At 38.2% G+C, this 27,939-nt stretch overlaps 1 protein-coding gene across 1 annotated transcript in view; it reads left to right on the forward strand.

Annotated features, from left to right (window-relative positions):
* The window catches only part of LOC124880928 (phospholipid-transporting ATPase ABCA1-like), a 283,949-nt gene that overhangs the window by 241,107 nt on the left and 14,903 nt on the right, over nucleotides 1–27,939 (forward strand). Inside the window, exons 45-49 of the mRNA XM_047386373.1 lie at nucleotides 3,276–3,417; nucleotides 4,717–4,851; nucleotides 11,132–11,235; nucleotides 12,204–12,296; nucleotides 27,575–27,818. Of these exons, the coding sequence (XP_047242329.1) occupies nucleotides 3,276–3,417; nucleotides 4,717–4,851; nucleotides 11,132–11,235; nucleotides 12,204–12,296; nucleotides 27,575–27,818 (718 nt within the window). The remainder of the gene's footprint in view (nucleotides 1–3,275; nucleotides 3,418–4,716; nucleotides 4,852–11,131; nucleotides 11,236–12,203; nucleotides 12,297–27,574; nucleotides 27,819–27,939) is intronic.

Consider the following 27,939-nt stretch of genomic DNA (forward strand, 5'->3'; position numbering starts at 1 on the left):
AAAATACAGATATTAAAGGCAAAGTAAAATCCAACTTTAGATTGAAGATTAATTTTATTACTTTTTTTTTATTTGTATCCTTTCCAAACCTAGTACTTAGACTCACTCTTCAAATAGGAAAACACTACATCAAAGATTATAATTCTGTGGTCAAAAGCTGCAAAAAAGAAAAATGTTTTCAGTCCTGACTGAAGAGAGCAAATAGCTTCTGCACATCTCAGATTTTCAGGGAGTTTGTTCCAGAGCTGAGGAGCATACAAACTTAATGCAGCCCACCTTTTAGACCTGGTACTTGGAACACTGATCAAAGAAGTCTCTAAAGACCTGAGGAACCTATATGGTTTGTACTTGACAAGCAAGTCAGACCAGTTAATTTCTAAAGTAGAACATACAGAGCTTGTATTTTCAGTTTTTCTTCTCTGTAAGTCTCTCTAGAGATCCTGTGCTTGGTATAGACACAGCATTGACACAGGTTGTGTTAAGAGGTTTGCTAAGTTTTGCTGAAAACCACAGTCATATGTATAAATGAAGGTTTTCATCCGGTTGACATGATGGTTTTGTCTCCGCCTGAAGTCCTAAGTTCTGTTAAAATTGCTTTCTTTTCTTTTTCATATCAACTAGTCCTTTTCAAGTAAAACCAACCCATCTGAGTCACTGCCAAGTGTACAGTCTGAATACTTACAGTATGTATTAATAAAGTGATGCTCGGTCTTTGTATTAACCCTGTACTTTCCCTGGGAATAGTCAATTATTGTAAGATCAGAGGATTTTCCTTTTAATTATTTCAAATTATTATGAGTTTTTAGTTGTTTTTAGGCGATAGCTTTTGTCTGTTCACTATGCTGCTAAGGCCACCTTTACTCTAGATTAAGAGTAAACCATGAAAAAAAGAATTAGACAGAATTTGGATGGTCATTTTAGGAGAGCTTTGTGGGTGAATTAAGAACGTAGGGCATTTTCAATTCTGTACTATGGAGCGTGAGAGGCCCTTGACCATTTTGAGCATAATGATGAGATTTTGATGATTAATAATCGTGGTGGCAGGATATCAAGATATTGGGGGGAACCTGGTAGCTGCAGTTTTTGGGTATCCGTGACTTATGGTCGGAATGCACCACTGTGGTTCAATCATCAGAGAATATGAAGCAAGACTGGCCACTATGGCAAGTAGTTTTCTGCCATGGGCATCATGTCCAGCTAGTTTTAGCTTGAAGCTAAAGGCAGTTACCAAGCAGTTGTGACAAACAATCCATGATCTCCATCCATGATCCATGATTAAACAAATACAATACTCTGATCAGGCCAAATGCATACTGAGATTAGTATAAGTGCAGGGTTCCCCATGAAGCACACACCTCCAGATTGCACATACATGTGTATGCCAAACTGTGAAAGAGAAAGCCTGAATTTACATATAGTTGTCTAGATCTTGGGGCTAAATTGCAGCGTCCCATAGGGCTGATAATTCAGTTTTATAGCATTGGCAGCATGACTCACAAACATAACAAACTTCAGAGCTTCGGTGTAATCAGTGTAGAGTGATCTAGAAAAAGCAATACAGATTTTGAAAGTAGTCTACATTATTCCTGATGAGCTGCAGAAAATATTAATGCTGTTTCCTTCTCCACATTAAAGCGGAACCTGATGGCAGATGTGCAGAATCCTTCCGATAATGCTAATGCTATAGCTTTTGAGGAAACATCCTAGTGTAGATGTGAGACCAGTGACAGTAAATTTGTTGAGTAAAAAGAGCACCCAAGCAGCATGATCATCTTTGCACTGAAATTATGTTTTTCAGATTTGCTGTGATGTAGCAACACTGATTAAATAGTCATGGAGGAATTAAACTAATATGATGTGCAAGTTATTTTTATTCAACACATACAAGATATGATTTGACCATTTGTATTTGAAATGTTATAAGCTGTATTTATAGGCCCAAAGCATGTAATAGCTAATTCTGTACTCAAGGGAATAAGGAGCTTTTTTATCTTTTGCATCATCTTAATCTTATTCTTTTCTGATCAAAGGACGCAGTTCTAGTTAAAGTCCTAGTAGAGTTTAGTGAGTTGCATTTTGTAACATTTGCGATGGTAGGAGAGAAAAGGCTTTTCCTGCCATCGCTGGAAAACAATCAGTTGGCATGTAGATATTGTCTAATGGCTGTTATGGAGACTCGTTGACCTCATGATGCCAGTAGCTTAAACAAATTACCATTTGTCACGTTCTGTTTATACTACAGGTCAAACAAACAAAGTCCTGGGTTCCTCATAAAAACTTTCTAGGAAATCCGATCAACTATGTAAAGCATAAATAAAACGTGATTTTGCTAAGAACACTCATTGCTTAAAGTTTGATCCATCCTTGTTGCAGCAATTGCTCTATGTAGTATTCTAAATATCTCTACATAGCTTCTGTTTTTACATAACTGAATGTAGTTAACACCATCTGTTCACTTCATCCAGTCTTCTTCAGACTGCACTGTTTGAAGGTAACACTGATTTCCAATTCATTTTTAAGACTTAATTAATCTGGGAGGATTCAGTGAGCATCATATTGTATCAGGTAGACGACTGGCAAATGTTCCTCGGTAAAAATATTTTATTCCAGTTCAAAATGATGGTCAGTGTGGAGCCTTTTTTATGACACTACTGTTGAGAAATGCTTTACCACATTGTTTTAGAACCAGATGAAGACCATTACCTACACTTACCATGAATTTTTATCAATCAAGACCGAAACAGTATTAGATCATATAAGCTTTCAGTTTACTCGCTTCCTTGTTGGAATTTATCCATTCAAAGACCCACCAAATCACACTCAGCCTCCCTGAGGCAAACAATTCCTCTTGAAAAATAAACATTAAAAGAGAAAAAAAACTCTGCCAATATTATCTTTAAGAAACAAAGCAGCCTGGAAGAGATGAAAGAAAATCCACTTCACCGCTTTATGCCTCGGAGTGATATAGACAGCGTGTGTGTAGGGGTGTTTTTTCCTATTTTGCTTCAAATATGATGACATTTATTTGGGAGTACACGCAGAGTGTGAAACATTTCATTCTGCGGCCTTTACTGCGTTATCTCTGTTTTTTGTTTGTGTTTCTTATCAAGTCATTTTGAATATTTCATGATTCTCTTAGAAATGTTTCTTCTTTTCCAACTCTCTTACTCCTCCAGAGGCTTAGTCATTCCATCCTACTCTATAATTATGTTATTTTGAAATTCTATTGGCACTGACTAAAATAACACATATTTTATTTTCTGTGTTTTTTCCAGCATACGAAGAGAAATGAGAAATGTACACCAGAACATGGGTTACTGTCCCCAGTTTGACGCCATTAATGAACTTCTGACTGGTCGAGAGCATCTGGAGTTTTATGCTCGGTTAAGAGGGGTACCAGAAGTAGAGGTTGCCATGGTAATTGTCGTATTTTATTTCTAACTTCCTTTAGATTGAGGCAACAAGAAGCTATAAAACTTCAAATACAGGCACGATGAAACGTGTTTTCTTTTTCCAGGTGGTTTAGGTTTAATCTCAGTTGCATGTCACCAAGAATACATATTTAGAAAATAAAATACATGCAGAAATTTGAGATAAGCTGGATGCAAGAAGCAATGCATAATGAAAAATGGCCCATGGAACAAAAGCAGCAGCTGTGGGTTATGGCTCTACATTATTCACAGTGCCCAGTGGTGTGGGGTGCCTAAGGCACCCTGGCTGCTCTTCTCTCACACGGCCTGCCTCTGCAGCAGAAAAAAATATCAAAAGAGTAAGTGGGCCGGGAGTGACCACAGACAAAGCCAGGACTTTGATGTCTTAGCTGCTGTGCAAAGGGACCAAGTCTTGCAAGCAGTACTCCAAAATGTTGCAGCAATCCATTGTGATGTTATTTGAAAGCATAAATCCAAACAAATGCAGTTTTTGAATTGCAAAAAAACGAAATGCATCCATACGCATCCCTAGAAAGTCTTGTCATAAATACAGCCTCAAATAATATATAGCGATATATCATCATTTAAAAAAAAAAAAAGAACACTAAATAAGTCAGTACAAAAAACAGATTACACCCTTATTGCTCATACAAAAGCTAGGGCAGCAAGCAACAACTCTGTATAAGATTAGATTTGAGAGTTTGATACAATGAAATACTTACATATACTAATCCTGGGCATATATGTAATTAATTTTTTGCTTTTGAACATTGATTTAAAGATTTCTTTTTCCCAGACCTGAATAATACAAAATACAACTATTCAGAAATTTTAGAAATAAGAAGTGGGTAAACAGGTTTGATTGTTTTGTTTTCCTTTTGTTAACACAGGGCCAGTATCAAACCTTCAAGCTCAAATATTATAAACACGCCTAATATTATTTGGTAAATGTCCCTTACATATATCCGGTTGGAAATTTGATCCCTTTTCTGGTAAAATCCAAAAACCTTTTAATAGGGATGAAGTTGGGGCCTTTCCAGAAGCATTTTACATTTAATCCATATAGCTGTGAGACATTTGACCTTTTATCATGCTTAAATACTACTGAAAGCATTGAACATTCAGGAAACTGATGTTGAGATGGCAGACTCTTCTAAGTACCTGGGTGTGTCACCTGAGCAATAAACTGGGTTATGGGTCACAGTGATGCCTGCTGTCTTACCTTGACTTGAAAACAATCATTTTGAATCTATAATGGCAGCTTTGTTTTTCTTTCTCTCGAAAGGTGGCTGAGTGGGGGATTCAGAAGTTAGGGCTGGTCAAGTACGCCAACAAGTCAGCAGGAACCTACAGCGGTGGAAACAAACGCAAACTTTCCACAGCGATTTCCCTGATCGGGTGTCCGCCAGTGGTTTTCTTGGTGAGATGGAGCTTTATACAGTGAAATGAAATATGCTGCTGTTTCATGAAGACGTACCCGAGTGGTACTTTCCATCAATATTTGTTCACTGAAGGTGTTTAGAGTTAAGTAGATAATTTATTTTCTTTTTGTACACTTAGAGATTGTATCGAGAAGATATAAATAGCATTGGAATATGAAGTCTTAGAGGTAGCAAAAACAAGATACGGATCGAAGCTGCAAATTCTCATTACATTTCCCAAAGGAGTACAGTACATAACTTAGGGAGGGGAGTGGTCACATATACAGGTCCTTCTCAAAATATTAGCATATTGTGATAAATGTTCATTATTTTTCATAATGTAATGATGAAAATTTAACATTGATATATTTTAGATTCATTGCACACTAACTGAAATATGTCAGGTCTTTTATTGTCTGAAAACGGATGGCTTTGGCATACAGCTCATGAAAACCCAAAATTCCTATCTCACAAAATTAGCATATCATTAAAAGGGTCTCTAAATGAGCTATGAACCTAATCATCTGAATCAACGAGTTAACTCTAAGCACCTGCAAAAGATTCCTGAGGCCTTTAAAACTCCCAGCCTGGTTCATCACTCAAAACCCCAATCATGGGTAAGACTGCCGACCTGACTGCTGTCCAGAAGGCCACTATTGACACCCTCAAGCAAGAGGGTAAGACACAGAAAGAAATTTCTGAACGAATAGGGTGTTCCCAGAGTGCTGTATCAAGGCACCTCAGTGGGAAGTCTGTGGGAAGGAAAAAGTGTGGCAGAAAACGCTGCACAAAGAGAAGAGGTGACCGGACCCTGAGGAAGATTGTGGAGAAGGGCCGATTCCAGACCTTGGGGGACCTGCGGAAGCAGTGGACTGAGTCTGGAGTAGAAACATCCAGAGCCACCGTGCACAGGCGTGTGCAGGAAATGGGCTACAGGTGCCGCATTCCCCAGGTCAAGCCACTTTTGAACCAGAAACAGCGGCAGAAGCGCCTGACCTGGGCTACAGAGAAGCAGCACTGGACTGTGGCTCAGTGGTCCAAAGTACTTTTTTCGGATGAAAGCAAATTCTGCATGTCATTCGGAAATCAAGGTGCCAGAGTCTGGAGGAAGACTGGGGAGAAGGAAATGCCAAAATGCCAGAAGTCCAGTGTCAAGTACCCACAGTCAGTGATGGTCTGGGGTGCCGTGTCAGCTGCTGGTGTTGGTCCACTGTGTTTTATCAAGGGCAGGGTCAATGCAACTAGCTATCAGGAGATTTTGGAGCACTTCATGCTTCCATCTGCTGAAAAGCTTTATGGAGATGAAGATTTCATTTTTCAGCACGACCTGGCACCTGCTCACAGTGCCAAAACCACTGGTAAATGGTTTACTGACCATGGTATCACTGTGCTCAATTGGCCTGCCAACTCTCCTGACCTGAACCCCATAGAGAATCTGTGGGATATTGTGAAGAGAACGTTGAGAGACTCAAGACCCAACACTCTGGATGAGCTAAAGGCCGCTATCGAAGCATCCTGGGCCTCCATAAGACCTCAGCAGTGCCACAGGCTGATTGCCTCCATGCCACGCCGCATTGAAGCAGTCATTTCTGCCAAAGGATGCCCGACCAAGTTTTGAGTGCATAACTGTACATGATTATTTGAAGGTTGACGTTTTTTGTATTAAAAACACTTTTCTTTTATTGGTCGGATGAAATATGCTAATTTTGTGAGATAGGAATTTTGGGTTTTCATGAGCTGTATGCCAAAATCATCCATATTAAGACAATAAAAGACCTGAAATATTTCAGTTAGTGTGCAATGAATCTAAAATATATGAATGTTAAATTTTCATCATTACATTATGGAAAATAATTAGCTTCATCACAATATGCTAATTGTTTGAGAAGGAACTGTATGCTCACAATTGATTCAACATTTACTGCCTTGGTTCTGAGAGTAAAAAGAGATGTTGGTAAAAAAAGAACTAGAAGTAGGTAAAAGTAACTCCTAAAGGAATAACATATTCCAGATATAGAATTGTACTGTTATATAATTTCTTTATCTGTAATAGTCTTAGGAAAGAGGGCTGCTGGATAACTTGGCTTTTTCCATCTCTGACAACGTCAGTATGCTGCCCAAACAAAAGAGTTGAAAAATCTACTGCAGTTATTCTTCACTGACGGTTTTTGGACCAAAAGGACAAAATATTCAGGCTGCGGGCAACGTTTTCAGTCCTCCTACATTCTCAAGCCCCCACAAGCCCCTCATACCCAGATGCCTAAACAAAACTCTAACCAAGACATCTAACCATAACCCAGTCAAGTTAACTGGATATATTCTGGTTTGACCTTTGTTTTCAATGACGGAAAAATCTGAAGGCCATCTGTCATTTTGACAGATTGCTATTCACACCCCTGACCACTTGTTGGCAAGTTAGCATATTCATTACCTGTTTTCTCACTTGATGCATGACCTCATTGGCTTCACTCGGAAAAATGTCAGGACAGTTTAGTGTCCAACGTTTATTCAAAAAAGCCTAAGCAGGTGTGCCAATTAGGTCCATGTGGATCAGGAGGAAGTAGTGAGACTGTGTGTGTTATTGTTCATATGTAGTTCCTGGAACCTCAGTCAGTGTTTTTTTGTCACTGTGGAAAAAAAACTCGTGTATTTATCCAGTTGATGTCGATTCTCTGTTCAGCTTGTTTGGACTGAATATTAATTAAAATTATTAAAAATAATAATTCAACATTCAATAGCATGTATGATTTAAAAAAAATAAAGCGACTGGTAAAAAAACAATATAACAAGATTTGTTTTATCCCATCAGTCAAAATGTCAGACAACTGAAAAGTCTAGCGTAACCTATACCATAACCCTAATCATAAACTAAATGGAAACTTCATCATATTAGAAATTGTTTACTGGCCCATATTTAGTTGTGAAGCACAGGAGAACTTGAACATGTTTTAATCGTTTAGCCTTTGTGGCCTTAGAGTGGCACTTCAACCACTCTGAGATACTTAACAGCCTCTCTCCTCAAAACCCCACCCAGAAACGTTCAGGGTAATATCAAGTATTATACAAGTATTAATATAAGTATTACCTTTATACAGGGGGAATTTTCTCAGGTAAATTTCTACATTGGTTATCTTTTTTTTTTTTTTTTACCCGAGTAGATGTAAAAAAATATATTTCAAGAATGACAAAAAAAACTACACTGGTTTCTGGATATTTTCCTTGCAGTGGAAACCCACCTTTAGTTTTATTTTATTTGTGTTTGTATATCTGAGTTATTCATACGAGAGAATATACTGGACAAAACATTTGTATAAAAGCAGGCAAAAACATACTACAAGACTTTCAGAAAGCCTGGATAATCATCAAGACCACTCTAAAAGATTACAAACAAGTTTGCCTTTTTGAGCGAAATTAAACAAAAAGGAGGGATAAGAGACTGTTTGTGGATTTCTAAAATGTTCATGTAGGAAACCATGAGCAAGAGCATTTTCTTTCAAAAAGGAACATTAAAAGCAAGGATTAGACGAACTACATTCTGTGCTGTGTTGGAAAAATTTATGTGATTTTCTTGGAAGTCATATTGAGTTTTTTTATTTTATTTTTATGTGTTGTTATCATATGTGACGAATGGCCCATGACTAAACTAACTGGATCCACATCCAAATCTAAATTGTCATCAAATGACGGTCATTTCCATGTTCAGCCAACAGCCATTTCTGTTCCCATTTTCATGCAAACCCATCCTGCTATCTAGCGCACAAAACAAACTGAAACCATATACTTCCTCAGCAGACGTAATAAAGAGAAACTCTAAACGCGCCCGCCAAATGTGTGATTTCCTGTGAGCTCATGTAGCAATACGACTTCTGTTAGTTTGCTGAATTATTCAACATTTTCTGCTCTTACACTGTAATATATGCATAACAGTTCATATGTTTATGCTTCCAATAACTTTAGCACAGTGATGAATAATCCATAATAAATTACATGTAATAGGATAATCTTTACAGCTTTGGCGGGATCAAATTGTGCACACCGTTCCAAACTGCCTTATTTAGTCCCCGCAGCCAAGTTAGTCTTCACTTTGAAGCTGAGGGATAATGTGGCATCTGTGTCAATTTAAGCATTGTGTGGTAGCCCAGGGAGCCCAGTCAGCCTTGAGGCAGCACCACATAGTTTTTTTTTGTTTTTTTTGCACAGGCTGTCGTTGGGCATCCTGACCAAACCCGTGGGATTTGTAGGATTCAGTTTCTGAGGGAAGTCTGGAATGAAACCAGTCAGACTGAGGACTGTCACTCTAATCGTGTGTGAACAGACAGGCCCTGAGGAAAAGGAGAAACAGCAGTGGCACTGTGTGTCTGCATGTTGAGTTGTGCTGAGCTGAGCCTGCCTGGGTTTCACCCTGTGTCCTTGTTAATGTGCACATGGGTGTTATGGTCACAAAGAAATCCCTGTGCACTGCATGTCTGTGCTTTTAAATGTCTCTCTTTTTGTTTCTTATTAATTGTGTTATGTGCAAATTGAACAGCTGCAGTGCACCTTGGCAGATACTGGACTTTACTGAACAGATGGCGCTCCACGGTTCAAAACATTTTCCCTATTAAGGTGTTTGGATGCTTGCGTAAAAAAATAAAAAAAAACATTTCATTGCCCTGCATTAATCAGTTTTGTTGTGGGTTTTTTTTGTACATATATCCCACATACAGTTCCTTGCAAAAGCAGTCATACCCCTTGAGCATTTTTTACATTTTTTCATGTTACAAACAAATACTACAATACATTTTGGGGGGTTTTTATGTGAAGGGCTGTGTTGTTTAAACTTTTCAGACAAATGTGGTGAGTTGTGGTGGGCCACAAAAATTCACGTTTTTAGAGTAAAAAACATTTTCATCATGAAATTTTTTTTTTATTTTACCTAGCAAAAAACAAACTAAACATGAAAGCTGGATGTCTCTTCAGAAGGAAAATATGCAAATTCTTCATTTTTTAGGTAACTTTTCACCTTTTTGGTATTACTAAAAAATATATATTTTTTTCTATTATCTCAAGAAAATTTAAAATATATACAAAAAAATAAGTAAGCATATTTGTATGCTTAAGTAACTATTCTTAGACTAGGCAATTCTAGTGTTGATTTTATGATTTTCTCTTGTGTTTTCCTTAAATCCTAGGTGTTGTTTTGTCATTTCTGCCACCTGCTGCTGTGTTTTCATGTGCTGGTTGTGATTGGTTGTTTTTCTTCCAACCGAATGCATTGTTTGAAAGGAATACTCTGATTAGATGAGCAACACATGCCTGTGATTGGCTTGATACTTTGTCAAATTGCAAATGCATAGACAGAACCAATCGCGAGCATGGAGCAGCCAGAGCAATAGTTGGGCAGAGTTGGGCTTGTGCCAGAACACGTATTGAGTGAGTGTGTGTGTGTGAGATTTAAATGCACACACCACAGATTATTGTTTTCACATAGATACAAATGCTCTCACATGAGTCTCACTTTGCTCTCAGGTTAGTGGCACAAATAGTACTGCATAGACCAGAACCCAGTGGCAAATATGTGCAAGACTTGATAATTAATGTTAATTAATGACTGAGTTTAGGCTATGTTGCAAAGAGTAATGGGCAACAATTTTAGTCTCTACATTTGTAAAGCAGGTAAAGGTAAATGGACTGAACTTATATAGCGCATTTCCAGTCATACAGACCGGTCAAAGCACTTTACACTAGAGCCACATTCACCCAATCACACTCACTATCGCTCACACGTTCATACACCGATACGCAGATCGGTAGGCAACTTGAGGTTAAGTGTCTTGCCCAGGGGCACATTGACATATGGCAGGAGGAACCTGGAATCAAACCCACAACCTTCTGATTGCAAGACAACTACTCTTCCTACTGAGCCAGTCACCTAGGTGTACCCTTGCAGCTGTCATTTTAGCAGATTTTCTCTGACTGATGCTCTACTTGTGCTGGATTTTATTTTAGGGCATCAGAGTTAATGAGGGTGAATAAAAATAGTATAACTTTCCCTTTTCTTCATAACCATCAACCACTTTGTGTCAGTCTATCACACAAAATCCCAATAAAATACATTTAAATCAGTGGTTGTGATGCAACAAAATGAAAAAGTTCCAGGGTTATGAGTACTTTTGCAAGGCGCTCCATTTCTTGCTCTATTTGTGGTAAACAGCACCACTCTGCAGTTTATCCCTAAACAATGTGTTGATTTTAAAATAAAGAGAAAGCATTTTATTTATTTATTTTTATTTACTGCAGGATGAGCCAACCACTGGAATGGACCCCAAAGCCAGACGCTTCCTGTGGGACTGCATCTTGAGTGTCATCAAAGAGGGACGCTCAGTCATTCTCACATCGCACAGGTGGGACCTCACTCGATCCTCCTTTGATGAGTTCACCCACTCAAAATATTTACACTCTTCTCCTGGGAGAAAAGCACGAAAAACATGCTTTCTATAAATGAAAAGGAGCTATAAATATTGTAATTATAATTGATTGTCCCCGTTTTGTTGAGAGGTATTGTGTCCAGAAAGGTGGTTAATATTGGCTGCCAGAAACACACTGGCTGCTATAAAGCTTTCATGAAGTGTGAGGGCATATCGACTGACTGCAGCTTTTTTTTTGTTTTTTTGCCTTCTTCAAAAGGAAAAACTGTCAATACCAGTGCTGGAGTCTTTTTATTATCCAATACTTCCTGAAGCAAACTTAAGTTCCCAAACTTTTTTTTCTGCAGTTAAGAAAAATGACTCAAAACTGTAATTGTTTGCTGACTTCATCGTTCATTTCAATATTTCCCAAATGGAAACATTTGCTCCCCCCGGCTCAGTTTCATTTGGACTAGATTCTCCTCATTACACGTGCTCCTTTGATGAAGGAATAAAAGCATTTGTTGTTGTCGCAGGCAATGTGGCAGAGCTGCGTCCAATTGTCCATGTCATGACCAGGTGGTTCTGTTTTGTTAGGTGGCAAATTCATCAGGTTTTACGAAGTCATAATCCTAATTGCGCCATGCTTCAGAAAGCAGTCGCAGGTTTCGATTCAACTACATTTGGCTCAAGCTGCAGCCCAACAAAAAAAGAGATCCAAAAAGATAATAGATAATAGAGCTACAGATGGCACTCTGTACTCACTCTAATTACCAAATTTGTCCTCCATTTAAGGTGTCAGAACAGATGTTTACAATGCTGTAAAAGAGAAATGTGCTCTGAAAGTCCTAAAAAGTATGAATGTTGTTTTTTAGGATGCTATTGCCTTTAAAAGAAAAACTCATCAGGTCAAGAGTTTCACTGTTTCTTCTACCCAATCACCATCCATATTTTTGTTTCAACAGTATGGAGGAGTGTGAAGCACTGTGCACCCGCATGGCCATCATGGTAAACGGTCGCTTCAAGTGCCTTGGAAGCATCCAGCATCTAAAAAACAGGTGAGGATTCGTATTTTGCCACTAAATACCAAGTCAGTGCTGAGAGAACATGCCACAATTTTAAATATGAACTAAAAAGAACCCAATTTATTACTTTTTGGACTAAAATGAAAGAAAAGAGCAAACTTATTGGATAAAACTGTTTAAGTATGTACACTGTATGTAAAATGGATATACGAGGAGACTATCAGAGAGTACTAAATATTGACAGAGTTTTAAAGATGGGTGTAAAAAGTCATGTGAAGAAATACGTTTTTGTTGTAGTTGTATAAACTCACACTGAAAGGTTTAGAGAAAGCCAACATTTGAGTACATTTAATCAGTGAAGGAAAACATCTTACATTAGGAAACAATTTGTAAAAATAAAACAGTGCTGGCCCAGACACACCTAACAATCTCTTTAACATATGTGCAGCAAGTTTTTTTTTTCATTTATACTTTATTTTTTAAGTTGATCAGAATTCTTAGGAACGCCTTAATAATAATTCATGGCCTTCTGTTTTCTCTGGTGTATAAACACTGGCTACTAGGCTGGATGAGGACCTGTAGCAAAGAATCACATCTTGGGGTCACCAAGGCAAACAGGTTTTCTTTCCTACCATTTCAAATGTAAACATATCGCATCTAACTGGAGCTGTGTGCCTAGGTTAAATGAGATAAAGAGTAAAGATTGAACACTTCAGCTAGTTTTGGGATGAATCACAATACACTGGCTTTGTATGTAACTAGGCACATCACAATCAATACAAAATCTTCATATATGAAGCAAGGTGGGGTTTCACAAATGATTCTTCATGTTTAGACCCACATGAATAGTGTGTTAAAAGTATACCTATTAAAAATGTAAAAATCTAGGGTTAAAGGCTGAAATAGGATTCAGTTTAAGTATGTCTTCATCCCATAACGTTTGCTCATATTTGTTTCGCTCCAGAGATAAACCCTCTATTTTCTGTATTGTTGCTCCAATTTTCAATCTCAACAAACCCTTTTTAGATGTCCATGTTGCACAGACACGTCTTGCATATGTAATAATTATTTATGTGACATTTCTAAAGCCAACATTTAATACCACAAAGAGGCCATTCCATTATCTTGGGTACAGTCTGATGACATTATTGCCACTCCTTTTGTTTGAGCTTGTAAGAGGAATGACGTTCCACCAACACACACACACATGCAGGAATAAAATTCCTGACAGGATTACGTGGTGGCAATTGCTGGGTGGAGAGTTGGATCAATACACCTGAGATGAGGGGGTGGAGCAGACCATTTGTCAAGTTGTGCAGGGGATTAGGGGAAGCGTGTGGAACAGCACGGAGGAGGCGGCAGTGTCAAGGGTATTTCCCATCAAGAGCGTTAATGTCACATGAATAACTGGGGTTTTAGATCACTGCGAAGGGGAAAAACATAGGCTGCGTTGTTGGAAGCGCTATTAAAAGATGGGGATAGTTGAGGTGAAGGAGTAAAGTGGGAGGGAGATGAACTAATCAGTCCCTCCCAGATGTTAGGGTAACAGGCAAATTCTCTGTGTCAATTACGTCCAGAATGTAAGGGCACGAGCTGGGTGGAGTAAATAATTTATGAAGTAAACGGGAGTTATCAGATAGGTCGGAGCAATGTGAGATGATGTGGGGGAAGAGGGGACAGGAGGGTGAACATGTCCTACTTCACTCCACTTGCCATTAGGTAAAAAAAAGTCTCACTTCATAAGACAAGCAAGTGAGGGGAAACCAGATAAGCGCAGCGTCTACATAGATTTTCGCTGCGCTTATTTTAGATCTCACACGGACAATTTACACGCTGCAGAAATACTATCGCTCAGCTCTCGCTGTGCAGTGAATAATTTCTAATTAAGCTTTCCTATCTCCACAGCACTCGGTGTAATTAATGTTTCATGAGGTGTGAGACCCCTTTAATGACTGAAAAGACAATTAAGCAATGTCTTCTCTGTTTTCTTTTCTTGTCACTGTCGCCACATGTTTGTGCTATCGCACATCATCCACACACACACACACACACACACACACACGCACACACACACACACACACACACACACACACACACACACACACACACTCCTACCACTGAAATGTACAAAAAAAGTATTCTCCTACAGAGTGCCTCTTGAACTTTTCACAATTTTGTCATGTTATATCCACAAACATCATTGTGTTTTATTGGGATTTTATGCGACCAACATAACGTAGGTCATAGCTGTGAATAGAAAAATATGCATTGTTTTTTTTTATTGCTTTTTTACTAATACAAATCTGAATCTGATGTGTGATATATTTCTATTTAGCTCCTCTTAGTCAGTCCTCTGTAGAACCACCCTTTCACGGCTATTACAGCTACAAGTCTGTAGGGGTTTGTCTGTACCAGTTTTGCACATCAACAGAGTTTTTGCCCATTCTTCTTTAAAAACAATTCAAACTCTTGTCAGATCGAATGGATGGCATCTGCAAATATACATTTTCTTGCCACAGATTCTCAATTGGATTTAGGTCTGGACTTTGACTGGGTTATTCTAACCCATGAATATACTTTGATCCTAACCATTTCATTGTAGCTCTGGCTGTATCTTTAGGTTTGTTGAACTTCCACCCTAGTATCATGTCTTTAGTTGTCTCTAACAGGTTTTATTTCAGGGTTGCCCTAGTAATTATCTCCAACTCCCCTGTCACTGCTGAAGAAAACCCTCTCAATAGCATGATGCTGGCACTACCATGTTTCACTTGTGAAGCCTCATATTGCATGTAGGAAAAAACGTTGTTTCCTCGTTTAAATCTCAGCAGAGCACTTTCTCCAACATGTTTACTGTGCCTCCTACATGGTTTGTGGCAAACAAACTGCAAATGGGACTTTCTTATGGTTTTCTTATGGACTTTCTCGTTGCCAATCTACCGCGAACGCCAGATTTTTGAAGCACACAACACTCTAACAGGTTCCCACCACCTGAGAAATAGATCTTTGTTAGACAGTTGGACTATATTGGACGTATCAGAGTTAAGGGGACTAGTCAGATTTTCTTTTATAAAGAATTCAACATGTTACATTTTCCTTCTACTTTAGAAGTATGCACTACTTTCTGTTGGTCTGTCGCTTTCAATTTAAATAAAATACATTAAGTTTCTAATTGTAACATGACAAAATAATGAAAGGTAAAAGGGGTTCAAATATTTGAACAGCTACTAGCTACCTCTTCTTGTGCACAAGTAGTTCACATTCTGTTGCCAGCTTGCAGATGGGAAAGCTTCTATCAGACAGTAGGTCAGGCAATGTGTCCATGGCAGGTGGTGCATGGCATTGTCACGTGGCGAGAGCGTCTTGACCTGCAAAGTGGGAGGTTACCACTTTGTCCCCTCGCCACTTGCTCCTCCATCGTTTTTTCATCACAAGCCCCAGAAACGAGAGCAGCATCTCACCATGGGGGCAGCTCTCCCATTTTGACCCCCCCATGGCTCACATGTAATACATACTCACCCTCAAACATTTGCAGCCCTTCACTCCCTCGCCTTCTCCCAGAATTCCTCTCCTTCAAAAACCTTTGCCCATATTTGTCTATTTATGACACTTTCTGTACTTACAGTCAGCTTTGTTAGTGCTGCCCCCTTTAGTTCATCATTCACTGTTTGGTTATCAGTAAAATGTACTTCTGCTGCTTTAATAAACCGGCCTCTGTGTGAGTCAGACAAAAATTAGCCAATTTCCACCACTAGTGAGGTGGTCATCACATGAAAAGAAGGCTGAAGATTAAGTTTGGGCAGTCCCTTCTGAGAAGACGGGTTGCCTCTTCGTTATCCCTACATCTGTTTATTCCTCCTCATATACGGCCCCTTTAAATCACTCACATTTCTGGAGTTTACGAAAGCTGGATCGAGACGGTGAGGAATAAATAAGCTAAAAAAAAAATGCACTGGAGGCTGTAAATTGGTTTTTAGTATGGTGGTGCACTCATATGAAAGCTCCCAGGTGTTAAGTAAACCCAAATGAAGTGGAGGAACCAATAAAAGCAGCTTCAAAGCATTCCCATAATCTTGTCAGTTAGGAAGGACACCGTCAATCCAACTGCAGGATTTTCCACTGATTGATATCATTCATATCACTTCTTCATAGAGTACCTGCAGTAAAGCGCATCCAACAGTCGGGAGTCTTATACTTTTCTTTTTATATCGTGACACATTTTGACCATGAAGTGGGACACAGAGTGACTTTAATGTGTTAGGTAATGCTGGAGAGTTGTTTTTTTTAAAAGAGCAGTCCCTGAAAGTTTGGATCAATTCCTGAAGTTGACATGGAGAAGTCCAATAAACTCCTTCCCACTTGCTGTGCGTCAGCTCTGCAGGTGTGCCATTAAGTAAATACTTTAGTGCTTTTAAGTGCTTGTCAACTGCAGAGATGGATGACAAAATAATCCTCTTTACGGTTTACAATGCATCAACATCGTAGGTGTAATTAAGGCAGTGCTGTCAGACACATGGTGCATTGGGTGTACTGTATATATATAAGGGCTGCTGATTTTGACAGTGCACATCTTCAGCTTTGATCGCTTTAGGACAACTTTAATTTGTTTGAAACTTTGATGCTTGAAATGTATTGTTGTTTGCTGTTAAAGTTACAAGCAACCCTAGCACTAACAGACAACGACTACATTGAAGATATGTGTGTATGACTTTGTTTTTTAATTGCATGATATTTTTCCACCTCAAATGTTCTATGAAGCACCACATGTAGATGTTGAAATTTAAATCGATGATACACAGTTCCAAGAACATCTAATCCCAACATCTGAACTGTGGTACCATTCGTTTAATTTTCTCAAGACCTATTAAAGGTCCTTACATACGATTTATACTATCACTAAAGAGCATATGTATATTTTTAAGGCATGTTGTTCAGAATATGTATATTAATTCCAATGTCTCAATATTGAGAAATTTTTACATGTTAAATGAAAGAAGGCGAGCACCAGGCAGCGTAGGATGCAGCCAAGATTTTGCAGAGAATGATGCAAACCCCAGGAGTAATGCATTACCATTGTCCACCCAAGACAAAAGTAGTGATAGCTCAAGTCTCTAGCATGAATTGATCTTATAAACTGGAGATATACAGGGGTTGGACAATGAAACTGAAACACCTGGTTTTAGACCACAATAATTTATTAGTATGGTGTAGGGCCTCCTTTTGCTGCCAATACAGCGTCAATTCATCTTGGGAATGACAGATACAAGTCCTGCACAGTGGTCAGAGGGATTTTAAGCCATTCTTCTTGCAGGATAGTGGCCAGGTCACTACGTGATACTGGTGGAGGAAAACTGACTCGCTCCTCCAATACAACCCAAAGTGGCTCAATAATATTTAGATCTGGTGACTGTGCAGGCCACTTACTGCTCTTACTGGTGCAATGTGCAATCAATGAAGACTGGCTACCAGGCTGGTCCAATTTAGCCATGAAACCTCCCACACTAAAATGACAGGTGTTTCAGTTTCATTGTCCAACCGCTGTATGTAGAGATTTATCTGATGATGAGGAGAAAGTCAGGAGAATGTAATCTAAGCACTTAATCATTAGAGACTTAACAAACTGGCACCCTACCCGGGAATTTGAAGACACTTTGTGGCAGGTCCACTCTGCCTGTAAATTCACGACAATTGGGAAGGATCATTCTTAACAAAATTTCAAATTAAGAATACTGAATTTTGGCAGCATTCATGTTAGATGCTACAATATCTGTTCTGTTTCTTACCAGCATTCGTTCTCTGATGTCCAGTCATTCTTCCTCCCAGTTTTACCCACCAAGTATGTTACCAAAGTGTCCAAACATTATATTAGAGTTATTCAGTGCATATGCCAAACTCACATTTCTTCATCATAATCTGCGTTTAACTGCTGCACAGAATGTAGCTGTCAAAACACTCTTATTAGGACACCAACTGTCACAGTGTGCATTTCAGTTTCCCTACAAACACATGTTGTTCAGACCTAAGAAGTCACGTCAGGCTAATTCTAAAGGAAAAATAAGTATACTAAGGAGATGACTCATTTGGCTCAGATTCACTGCTGCAGCTAATTATCGTAAGTAAACATGCAGGAGGAAAGGATTTAAAGAGTTGCTCTTGACTTTTAATAACAGTCTGCAGACATCCACACATTTGTACTGACAGAGGACATATAAAGAAAAAAAAACCACTATAAATTAATGCAGTTTCTTCCCTGATTAATGTAATGTTCACAAACAACGCCTTTAGTCGTTTTGATGGTCTTGCAGTTGACTCCCACTCAAGCCATTTTTTGTCACTGTGACATGAACTATAAAATGTCCTCTTCTCTCAGCTTTTGGTTGTTACCTTCAACTAAATCCATGATTCCAGTTATTTCTATATTTTGGGGCTAAAATATAGAAAGGTGGTTAGAAGGTGGTTTAGTGGTTGAGAAGACATGTATCCTCTTCTCTCATGTTTTCTACATAATAGATTGTTGTAACAAAAGTGCTGCATTCTTTTTGTGTTGCTCTTAAGTGGCCACATATCTGTTCAACATACAGGTATTTCTAATTAAATGTCTGTTTTTGTTAGGAAAACAATTTATGTTGTGATTACCATAAGAGATTTTAATAAATCATCATCTATCTTTGAAAATGCATATCAGTTTTGAGGACATCACTCAAAAGGCTGTTTTTGTCTCAGATCCATTTCCTAAAGGTATCCGTTGAGATAATGTAGATTTGGCAACAACAAGAAAAGAAACACTGGACATCACCAAAAGCATGTCATACCCACATCGAAACATGGTAGTGGCAGCATCATGCTCTGGGGTCTGAGATTAACTTTGGGTTGTTCTTGATTTGTGTTCTCTGTATTAAACTCTGAAGAGTTTATCAGGTCCAGAATCAGGACTTGTTCTCATTTCTTATCTTTTTGCAGACATGACTTTCATATACTGTACATCTGGTATGGATAGTGTATTTTCTTTAGACGCAGTTCCTTACCTCATTTGTTCACTTTTTTCAGTTTTAAGCACACTTTGCACATTTTGTTGTGATGGTCAGCTTGGGGGAAGAACATTTTGTGGAACTTTTGATCAAGACTTGCTTTAAAAAATTACAAGAGGGCAGCACAGGAGTAAAGTGCACTACCTATGTAGAGAGGCCTTAGTCCTTGACGCGGCTGTCACGGGTTCAACACCCGACCCATTGACGTTTCCTACATGTCTTTCCCCTTTCTCTCTCTGGTCACATTTCCTATCAGCTCACTGTCGAAAAAATTTAAAAAATAAAGGCCACTGGTGCCGAAAACAAAATCAACATTACAAGAAAGTGTGGCTCCTGAGAGAAGAGTGGTACATCCACAGAATGTAGTGGGACATTGACTGGTTCGTTCAATTGTTTTTTCCATTTTACCTCATTTTCTTTACTTTCGGCAGTTGCGAGGTGGGACAAAAGGAATGAAGGTTTCTTGGTCTAGAAAAACACCTTCTCAGTCTTCTTGGCAACAAAAATTAAATATGTGTCAATCCTTACAAAATGCTGGTTGTGTTTAGCTAAGCTCGATAAAAGGGTGTGCTCAAGTTTACTTTTGAGTAAAAGCCACTAGATGTTTATGTTCCTGTTTACTATGAAATTACAAAGAAAGCAAAAAGTGTGGCTAATAAAAATTAAATACTTGTTGTACCTAACATTTTTCATTTTATGTGTTTTGCTAGCTACTGCTAGCGAACTCTTTGAACTCAGCTCCTTGTAGGTTTTTTTTTTTAGATGTTTTCACAAATTGCTCATGTAAAAAAGTGCTGGACTTTGATCCTCCTCTTGACAGCCTTGCAGAGCATCATTTGTAGTCCTTTTACTTTCTCCCAGTCATTGACTTATAAATATATCCAGAGGGCTGACGTCACTTTTTCTCTTATATCCAACTCTTTAAGTCAGGGAGGAACATGGTGTGCACACAGATGCTATCTATTGCAGGGACAACATAGCCCCCTCACGCTAGTATTGGGTCCTGTAGTAACAGAAAACCTTTAGTAATATGAACATGAGTATGAGTACACGCACATGGACCGATGCCTGATGCTGGTATTGGGGTATCTCTACTCTGAAAGGACTGTGGAGGTTTCTTTGATTACTTCCTACTTGATCAAAGTGTCAGAACACCCAAGCATCACTTTGACCCCTTGCCTTGCCTTGCAGTTTTTTGTGCTCCTGTGCACAAACGCATTGGGACATGACAAGCAGTAAAGATGACCTTTCTAGGCTCCCTGAGATTAAGAAAGGCAGCCGAATTATTTTCAGCTCATCATGCCCTTATCTGTGCCTGGCTCTTGTTTGTTTTAAATTACATGGTAGAATGACTTACCGGCATTCCAGGGTGGAGGAGAAGAGGCAAAATAATGAAAATGAAGAAAGGAAAAGAGTGGCGGAGGGGGGAACCGTGCAGCAGAAATAACAGTTGTTCCGCCACGCTATGTTGAGCTGCTGTATCATATCTGAAATGTAAAATATTCTGAAAGGATTAGCTGTGACAATGTGTGCAGTCATGACTTTAAATATAACCCATTCATTATTTCCTCTCAGGCTGATTTCAGCCCCAAGTTGCTAAGATCTTACTTGTATGTTGTTTTTTTAAATCACTGGTTAAAACCTAATTTATTGTTTCAAGCACTGGACCGTGTGACCACGTGGGGCATTGCGGGCTCTATTTACTGATATCTATGTTTTCCTTTCCCCATACTTGCAGAATTTATTTTAGAGGAGAAATATAGTGTGTCCAGGATGAAAGAACTTGGATTGCGGTGGATTTAGAGGAGAAGTAAAATATGAGCATATAAAAGACTATTTTCCTCAAAGTGGTGCCTGAAATCTCTGCGTTGGTGCAACAGCAGAGGAAATAAAAGACAGGCAGAGGGAGAGACTGAGGGAGAGCTAATTGATAAGGGCTCTTTTTTTTACTGTTAATAAAAACCTGCCTTTCGCTGAAATAGGTAAGTTCACAATGTTTTTCAAACGTTGGACTGAGATGAACCTTTCTCAGATGTAGCATAATAAACATACGGAGACAATGATCTTAGCCTTGATGAGATGGTATTGAAAGAGACAGTTCTCCTTTAGTTTGTTGTATTTTTAAGAAAAATCCTTAAATGATGTTTTTTTTACATGAAATGAGAAATGTTTTGGATAGAGTTCATGGCAATGCCTGATTTGTGTATGAAGGCTAAGAAGAAAATAAATTTACAAGGAGACACCAAGGTTCCTACACAGTCTGGAAAAATCCATCCATCCATTCACTCATTGGTTTTTGCAAATTTTGTATTCAAAGCCTGAGTTCAATGGAAATATTTGCATTAAGCTATAAGGTTGTGAATGTTTGGGTTTATATCTCCAGTAACTAGGATTGAATTGAATTTAGACACAAAAGAGTGTAGAAAACTTAAAATAAAGCTGGACACTTGATACAGATGCTGCTTTTAAATTACCTACAAATCGTTTTCTTCAAGCTTTTCCCCCATGCTAACATTAAAGGTTGCTCAAGATTGGTTCTTTCTACATTTTTTTAAAACTATTTAATTAAAGGTTTGATGGTCTAGTCTTTAATAAAGCTGTCAATATTGAGCTGCAGGCCTTAAAGGCAAAACATACTAAAAGTTTTATCAATAAGAACCTAAAAAATGGCTAAACTTTGAGCTTAGGTTTGAAATTTATTTATTTATGTACATACATAAAAGCCTTTATGTATGAGATCTTATCAGATCTTTTTCTGAGGGTCTTTTAAATCAAATAAAGTGGTCCTCAGTCGAGAAAAAACAAGAAGGCTGCCTGCTCAAAGAAAGTGTTATGTGTGTGATCACACAGTGTGATTGTGACAAAGCAGCACTGGATTCCTCTGTGACTCTCCAAGATTCTGTCTGTACCTTCTTGCTAAGAAATTATTTCATGGTAGGATTGTTATGAGCACATTTGAGTATAGAGAGAAAGTTCAGCTTTATGAAGGGAAGCAGATTCCATTTTTTCCGTGTGGGCTGTGAAGAGATACCTGTATTGACAATGTCTTTTTCATGTGACCTGCTTTGCACGTTTATTAGAGACCGTAACATTGGCAATACTGGAAAATCTGCCAAGGAGCAAGCAGGTGGAAAGTAGCTCTGAGCTACCATCTGGCATATTAGCAAATAATAATCAGAAAGTTTGATGGGGGTTACATTTTGGTAATGCATAATGCTGGGTTTGCATATCTTGGAGAAAGTTCCATTACATCATGGTAAAACATGTACAGGTCCTTCTCAAAAAATTAGCATATTGTGATAAAGTTCATTATTTTCTATAATGTAATGATGAAAATTTAACATTCATATATTTTAGATTCATTGCACACTAACTGAAATATTTCAGGTCTTTTATTGTCTTAATACGGATGATTTTGGCATACAGCTCATGAAAACCCAAAATTCCTATCTCACAAAATTAGCATATTTCATCCGACCAATAAAAGAAAAGTGTTTTTAATACAAAAAACGTCAACCTTCAAATAATCATGTACAGTTATGCACTCAATACTTGGTCGGGAATCCTTTTGCAGAAATGACTGCTTCAATGCGGCGTGGCATGGAGGCAATCAGCCTGTGGCACTGCTGAGGTCTTATGGAGGCCCAGGATGCTTCGATAGCGGCCTTTAGCTCATCCAGAGTGTTGGGTCTTGAGTCTCTCAACGTTCTCTTCACAATATCCCACAGATTCTCTATGGGGTTCAGGTCAGGAGAGTTGGCAGGCCAATTGAGCACAGTGATACCATGGTCAGTAAACCATTTACCAGTGGTTTTGGCACTGTGAGCAGGTGCCAGGTCGTGCTGAAAAAGGAAATCTTCATCTCCATAAAGCTTTTCAGCAGATGGAAGCATGAAGTGCTCCAAAATCTCCTGATAGCTAGCTGCATTGACCCTGCCCTTGATAAAACACAGTGGACCAACACCAGCAGCTGACACGGCACCCCAGACCATCACTGACTGTGGGTACTTGACACTGGACTTCTGGCATTTTGGCCTTTCCCCAGTCTTCCTCCAGACTCTGGCACCTTGATTTCCGAATGACATGCAGAATTTGCTTTCATCCGAAAAAAGTACTTTGGACCACTGAGCAACAGTCCAGTGCTGCTTCTCTGTAGCCCAGGACTGGGGAATGTGGCACCTGTAGCCCATTTCCTGCACACGCCTGTGCACGGTGGCTCTGGATGCTTCTACTCCAGACTCAGTCCACTGCTTCCGCAGGTCCCCCAAGGTCTGGAATCAGCCCTTCTCCACAATCTTCCTCAGGGTCCGGTCACCTCTTCTCGTTGTGCAGCGTTTTCTGCCACACTTTTTCCTTCCCACAGACTTCCCACTGAGGTGCCTTGATACAGCACTCTGGGAACAGCCTATTCGTTCAGAAATTTATTTCTGTGTCTTACCCTCTTGCTTGAGGGTGTCAATAGTGGCCTTCTGGACAGCAGTCAGGTCGGCAGTCTTACCCATGATTGGGGTTTTGAGTGATGAACCAGGCTGGGAGTTTTAAAGGCCTCAGGAATCTTTTGCAGGTGTTTAGAGTTAACTCGTTGATTCAGATGATTAGGTTCATAGCTCGTTTAGAGACCCTTTTAATGATATGCTAATTTTGTGAGATAGGAATTTTGGGTTTTCATGAACTGTATGCCAAAATCATCCGTATTAAGACAATAAAACACCTGAAATATTTCAGTTAGTGTGCAATGAATCTAAAATATATGAATGTTAAATTTTCATCATGACATTATGGAAAATAATGAACTTTATCACAATATGCTAATATTTTGAGAAGGACCTGTAGACTTCGCACATCTAATGCGCTTGTGTTAGGGAGGTCTTTGCTTGGCCCAAATCTTTTTTAAGACTAAAAATGTGATATTGTTAGTTAACTCTTCCAAGAAATCTATAATATCAGTGAAAAGGAATACTAGTTGATTATTGTTTCAGAAAAAAAGGCTTTTATTCTTCTGAAATCTCAAAAGACTTTCACTTGCATGCATGCTGAATACAACCTATTGCATCAAATTCTGCCATACCATCAGAATTCCTTGCACAATGCTTTGCTTTTTAAATGTTTGCTTGTTCTGCTTTCGTTACTTCTTTTACTTATATTTTTTTTATATAGGTACTTTAATTTCTTTTTTTATATATATTTTCATCAAGCTAAATATTTATTTTCTAAATCATTGACAGCAAAGACGTTATCCCACCTCAATGAGAACATGATAGCATGCAAATCCCAAACTGGTGGTGTAGTGGATGCAGTTCTTATCCGTCCAGTTCTCAACGTTTCTGTTTTTAGGTTATTCATCTATTTAGCATCAGTTAATGATATAATTAAAGGACATCAGGTGTCAGTTTCTTTAAGCACATTTCAGGAAACTCTAACATTTAATGAAACAGTGTTATTCTTGACATAATCTCAAAGAAACTCAACTGAAATAGATTTCAAACCAGATGTCATCACTTAACATAAACAATAACATTCCTAATGAATCATTGTGCTTAATAATTTATGTAATAAGTTATAATTTTGTCACACTGAGACTCTTCAACTTGAAATATTCATATTTCAACTAAAGGGTCCTAGCTACTTATGAGGCCTGCTCATTGTGTTTTTCAGTAGCAACAGTGCTTCACTTTTTCTTCCCCCTCCCTTCGGGATTATGCAGGCTTAGTTTATCCACCATATCTCTAATTGCCACAGAGGGGGCCCTCCAACACTCGTTACATGAAGCTCAGCACAAGCCACAATGGACATTTCTGAGAGTTAATCCAACATTAGGGAACTAATTAGGCAGAAAACAAGGGGTCATAGGAGTACTAATGACAGAATAACAAGGCACAGAGTTTTTATTTGCAGCAGACATAACACATATTCAAAGATGCGGAATACTAATTATGTTTAGAGTTTGGTTTCATTTATGACAATATTTATATCTACAATGTTTTATTTATGTCAAGCGTTAGCAGAAATATCATTTAATATGGGCATATTTATGTTTTTTGTTAATGGTAATAGAAATATGTTGTTTAAATTTATGTTTTAGCTAAAGTTCATAATATACTAGCAATGACAATGATGACACAAGCGCTGTTTAGACTTGCTGTTAATTAGCAGTTCTATTAATGCCATTGAGTGTGAAATGACACTAATGAAATTAGACACAACTGCAGCACTAAAGAAGGGTTGCAATAACTGTAGAACAATGCTCAACAACATATTTGTGTGAGTTGATATTTAAATTAGCATATTAGGTTTATAAAAAATAATACACAGTATTTCTTTAGTGTTAACATAGTACCCTTATTCTCAGCTAAATGTAAAGAGCTCCAGTCTGGTGTTAATACAAACTAGCTGGATGGAGAAACCACAAAACATTACAGCAGATGTAACATTTGAGATAAAATTTTATAATAAAAAATGCATCAATGTATGGGAAATCATACATAGATTGAACTCATCTTTTATTGCAGTAGCACAATCTTGAAGCTTTAAAATTGTTACAAAAATCCAGCCTTTATTATGAGCACATTTATTCAGTGGTGAAAAGCCAATGATAAGAAATAGATTACTGATAATGAAACTAATTTTAATATAAGACAGAGCTCTCAAAGGACGATTGTATGTGTCAACGAATAAATGTTAACCTGGAAATGTGAAAATGTAATTACTCTTCTTGTTTAACTGTTGAATTAACTGTGATTAACCATGCTTTTGGGATTCAGTTTCACTACCCGTATCCTGGCCTGATTACTGCCAGACCTCTAGAATCAAGAAATTACTTAAATACAGCCTGTATGACATCATGAAGTAGGCTCAAAATTCTCAAGAGGTGACATGTCACGTCTTGGTCCTAAAAAAGTCCAAGAGAAACAAAGGCACTAACATCTATCAGTCTGGAAAGCCGCTTTTAAGATTTTGTAACTCCGTTGAACCACAGTTAGAGCCATTATCCACAAACTGAGAAAACATGGAATAGTAGTAACCCTTCCCAGGATCAGCCAGCTTTGAAAAATTACTCCCACCAAAAGAGTGCATCAGCAGCTAATCCAGAAGGTTACAAATGAACAAGCACAGTGGGGCTTACTTGCCTCAGCTAAGGTCAGTGTTCTTGAGTCAACACTAAGGAGACTGGACCAAAATAGCATTTATGGAAGAGTTCAAAGGCGAAAACCACTGCTAAACAAAAATAACACAAAAGCCCATCTCACATTTGCAAAATATATTGCTGATCACTGAGAAAATCATGTGGGAACTGAGGAGAAAAAAGTCAAACTTTTTGGAAGGTGTCTGTCTCATTAAATCTGGTGTAAAACTCACACAGCATTACAGAAAAAGAATACCATGGGACAGGACAGTAATCTGAAAAACAAAAGCAAGTCATATTTAAATGGCTAAAAGAAAAAAACTAAACAAAATGAAGAGTTTTCATGCTTAAAAATATTTAATGTTTCTGAATTAAAACTATGTCATATGCAGTTATCTCAAACTCTTGATGTCAGTGGTTGCTGCTAAGGGTGGTACAAGCAGGCATCAGGTTTATGGGGTAGTTACTTTTACTACATTGTGCCAGGTTAGTCTAAAAGGCATTTTTTCAGTTTCAAATGAAGTCCTCATTTTGCATTTCCACAGTTTTTTTGGTTTTAAAATTAGTTTGATCATGTAAAATATTTTGGTGTGACAAAAAACCAAGAACAGAAGAAATCTTTTTGGGCGCTCACAGTACTATAGTGGTTTTGAGCAACCTCACCAGTGCAAGAATGAGAAGCACCTCCAACAATTGAAGTTGAATAAATGTGACTGAAACATTTCTTTTTTGCGGATGGATGGATGGATGGATATAGATAGATAGATAGATAGATAGATAGATAGATAGATAGATAGATAGATAGATAGATAGATAGATAGATAGATAGATAGATAGATAGATAGATAGATAGATAGATAGATAGATAGATAGATAGATAGATAGATAGATAGATAGATAGATAGATAGATAGATAGATAGATAGATAGATAGATAGATAGATAGATAGATAGATAGATAGATAGATAGATAGATAGATAGATAGATAGATAGATAGATAGATAGATAGATAGATAGATAGATAGATAGATAGATAGATAGATAGATTATATCAGGTTAATTATTTTGTATTCTATGCTCTGTATTTAAGCTTTCACAATGGTCCACACTATTACAGACATGATGTACCTCAAATGCTGAATGTTTACTAACTGTGTTCCAGGTTTGGTGATGGCTACACGGTTATCTTACGTGTCGGTGGCTCCTCTCCTGCTCTCAAGCCAGTCGAGGACTTTGTCCAGCAGACATTTTCAGATAGCATTCTCAAGGAGAAACACCACAATACACTCCAGTACCAGCTCCCATACACACAGGGAGCTTTGGCCAGCATCTTCAGCCTGTTCACTAGCAATCAGCACAGGCTGGGCGTGGAGGACTACTCTGTGTCACAGACCACTCTGGATCAGGTGAGACATGAAAACATAAGCCTTATTTTACCTATTAATGACCTTTTTGATAACATGCATGAGAAAACTTGGGTGCAAAGGCATACTTAAAAGATAGAATTGGCTGGGATATTTTTAATGT

The sequence above is a fragment of the Girardinichthys multiradiatus genome, chromosome 14 (assembly GCF_021462225.1).
Source record: "Girardinichthys multiradiatus isolate DD_20200921_A chromosome 14, DD_fGirMul_XY1, whole genome shotgun sequence".
NCBI lineage: Eukaryota > Metazoa > Chordata > Actinopteri > Cyprinodontiformes > Goodeidae > Girardinichthys > Girardinichthys multiradiatus.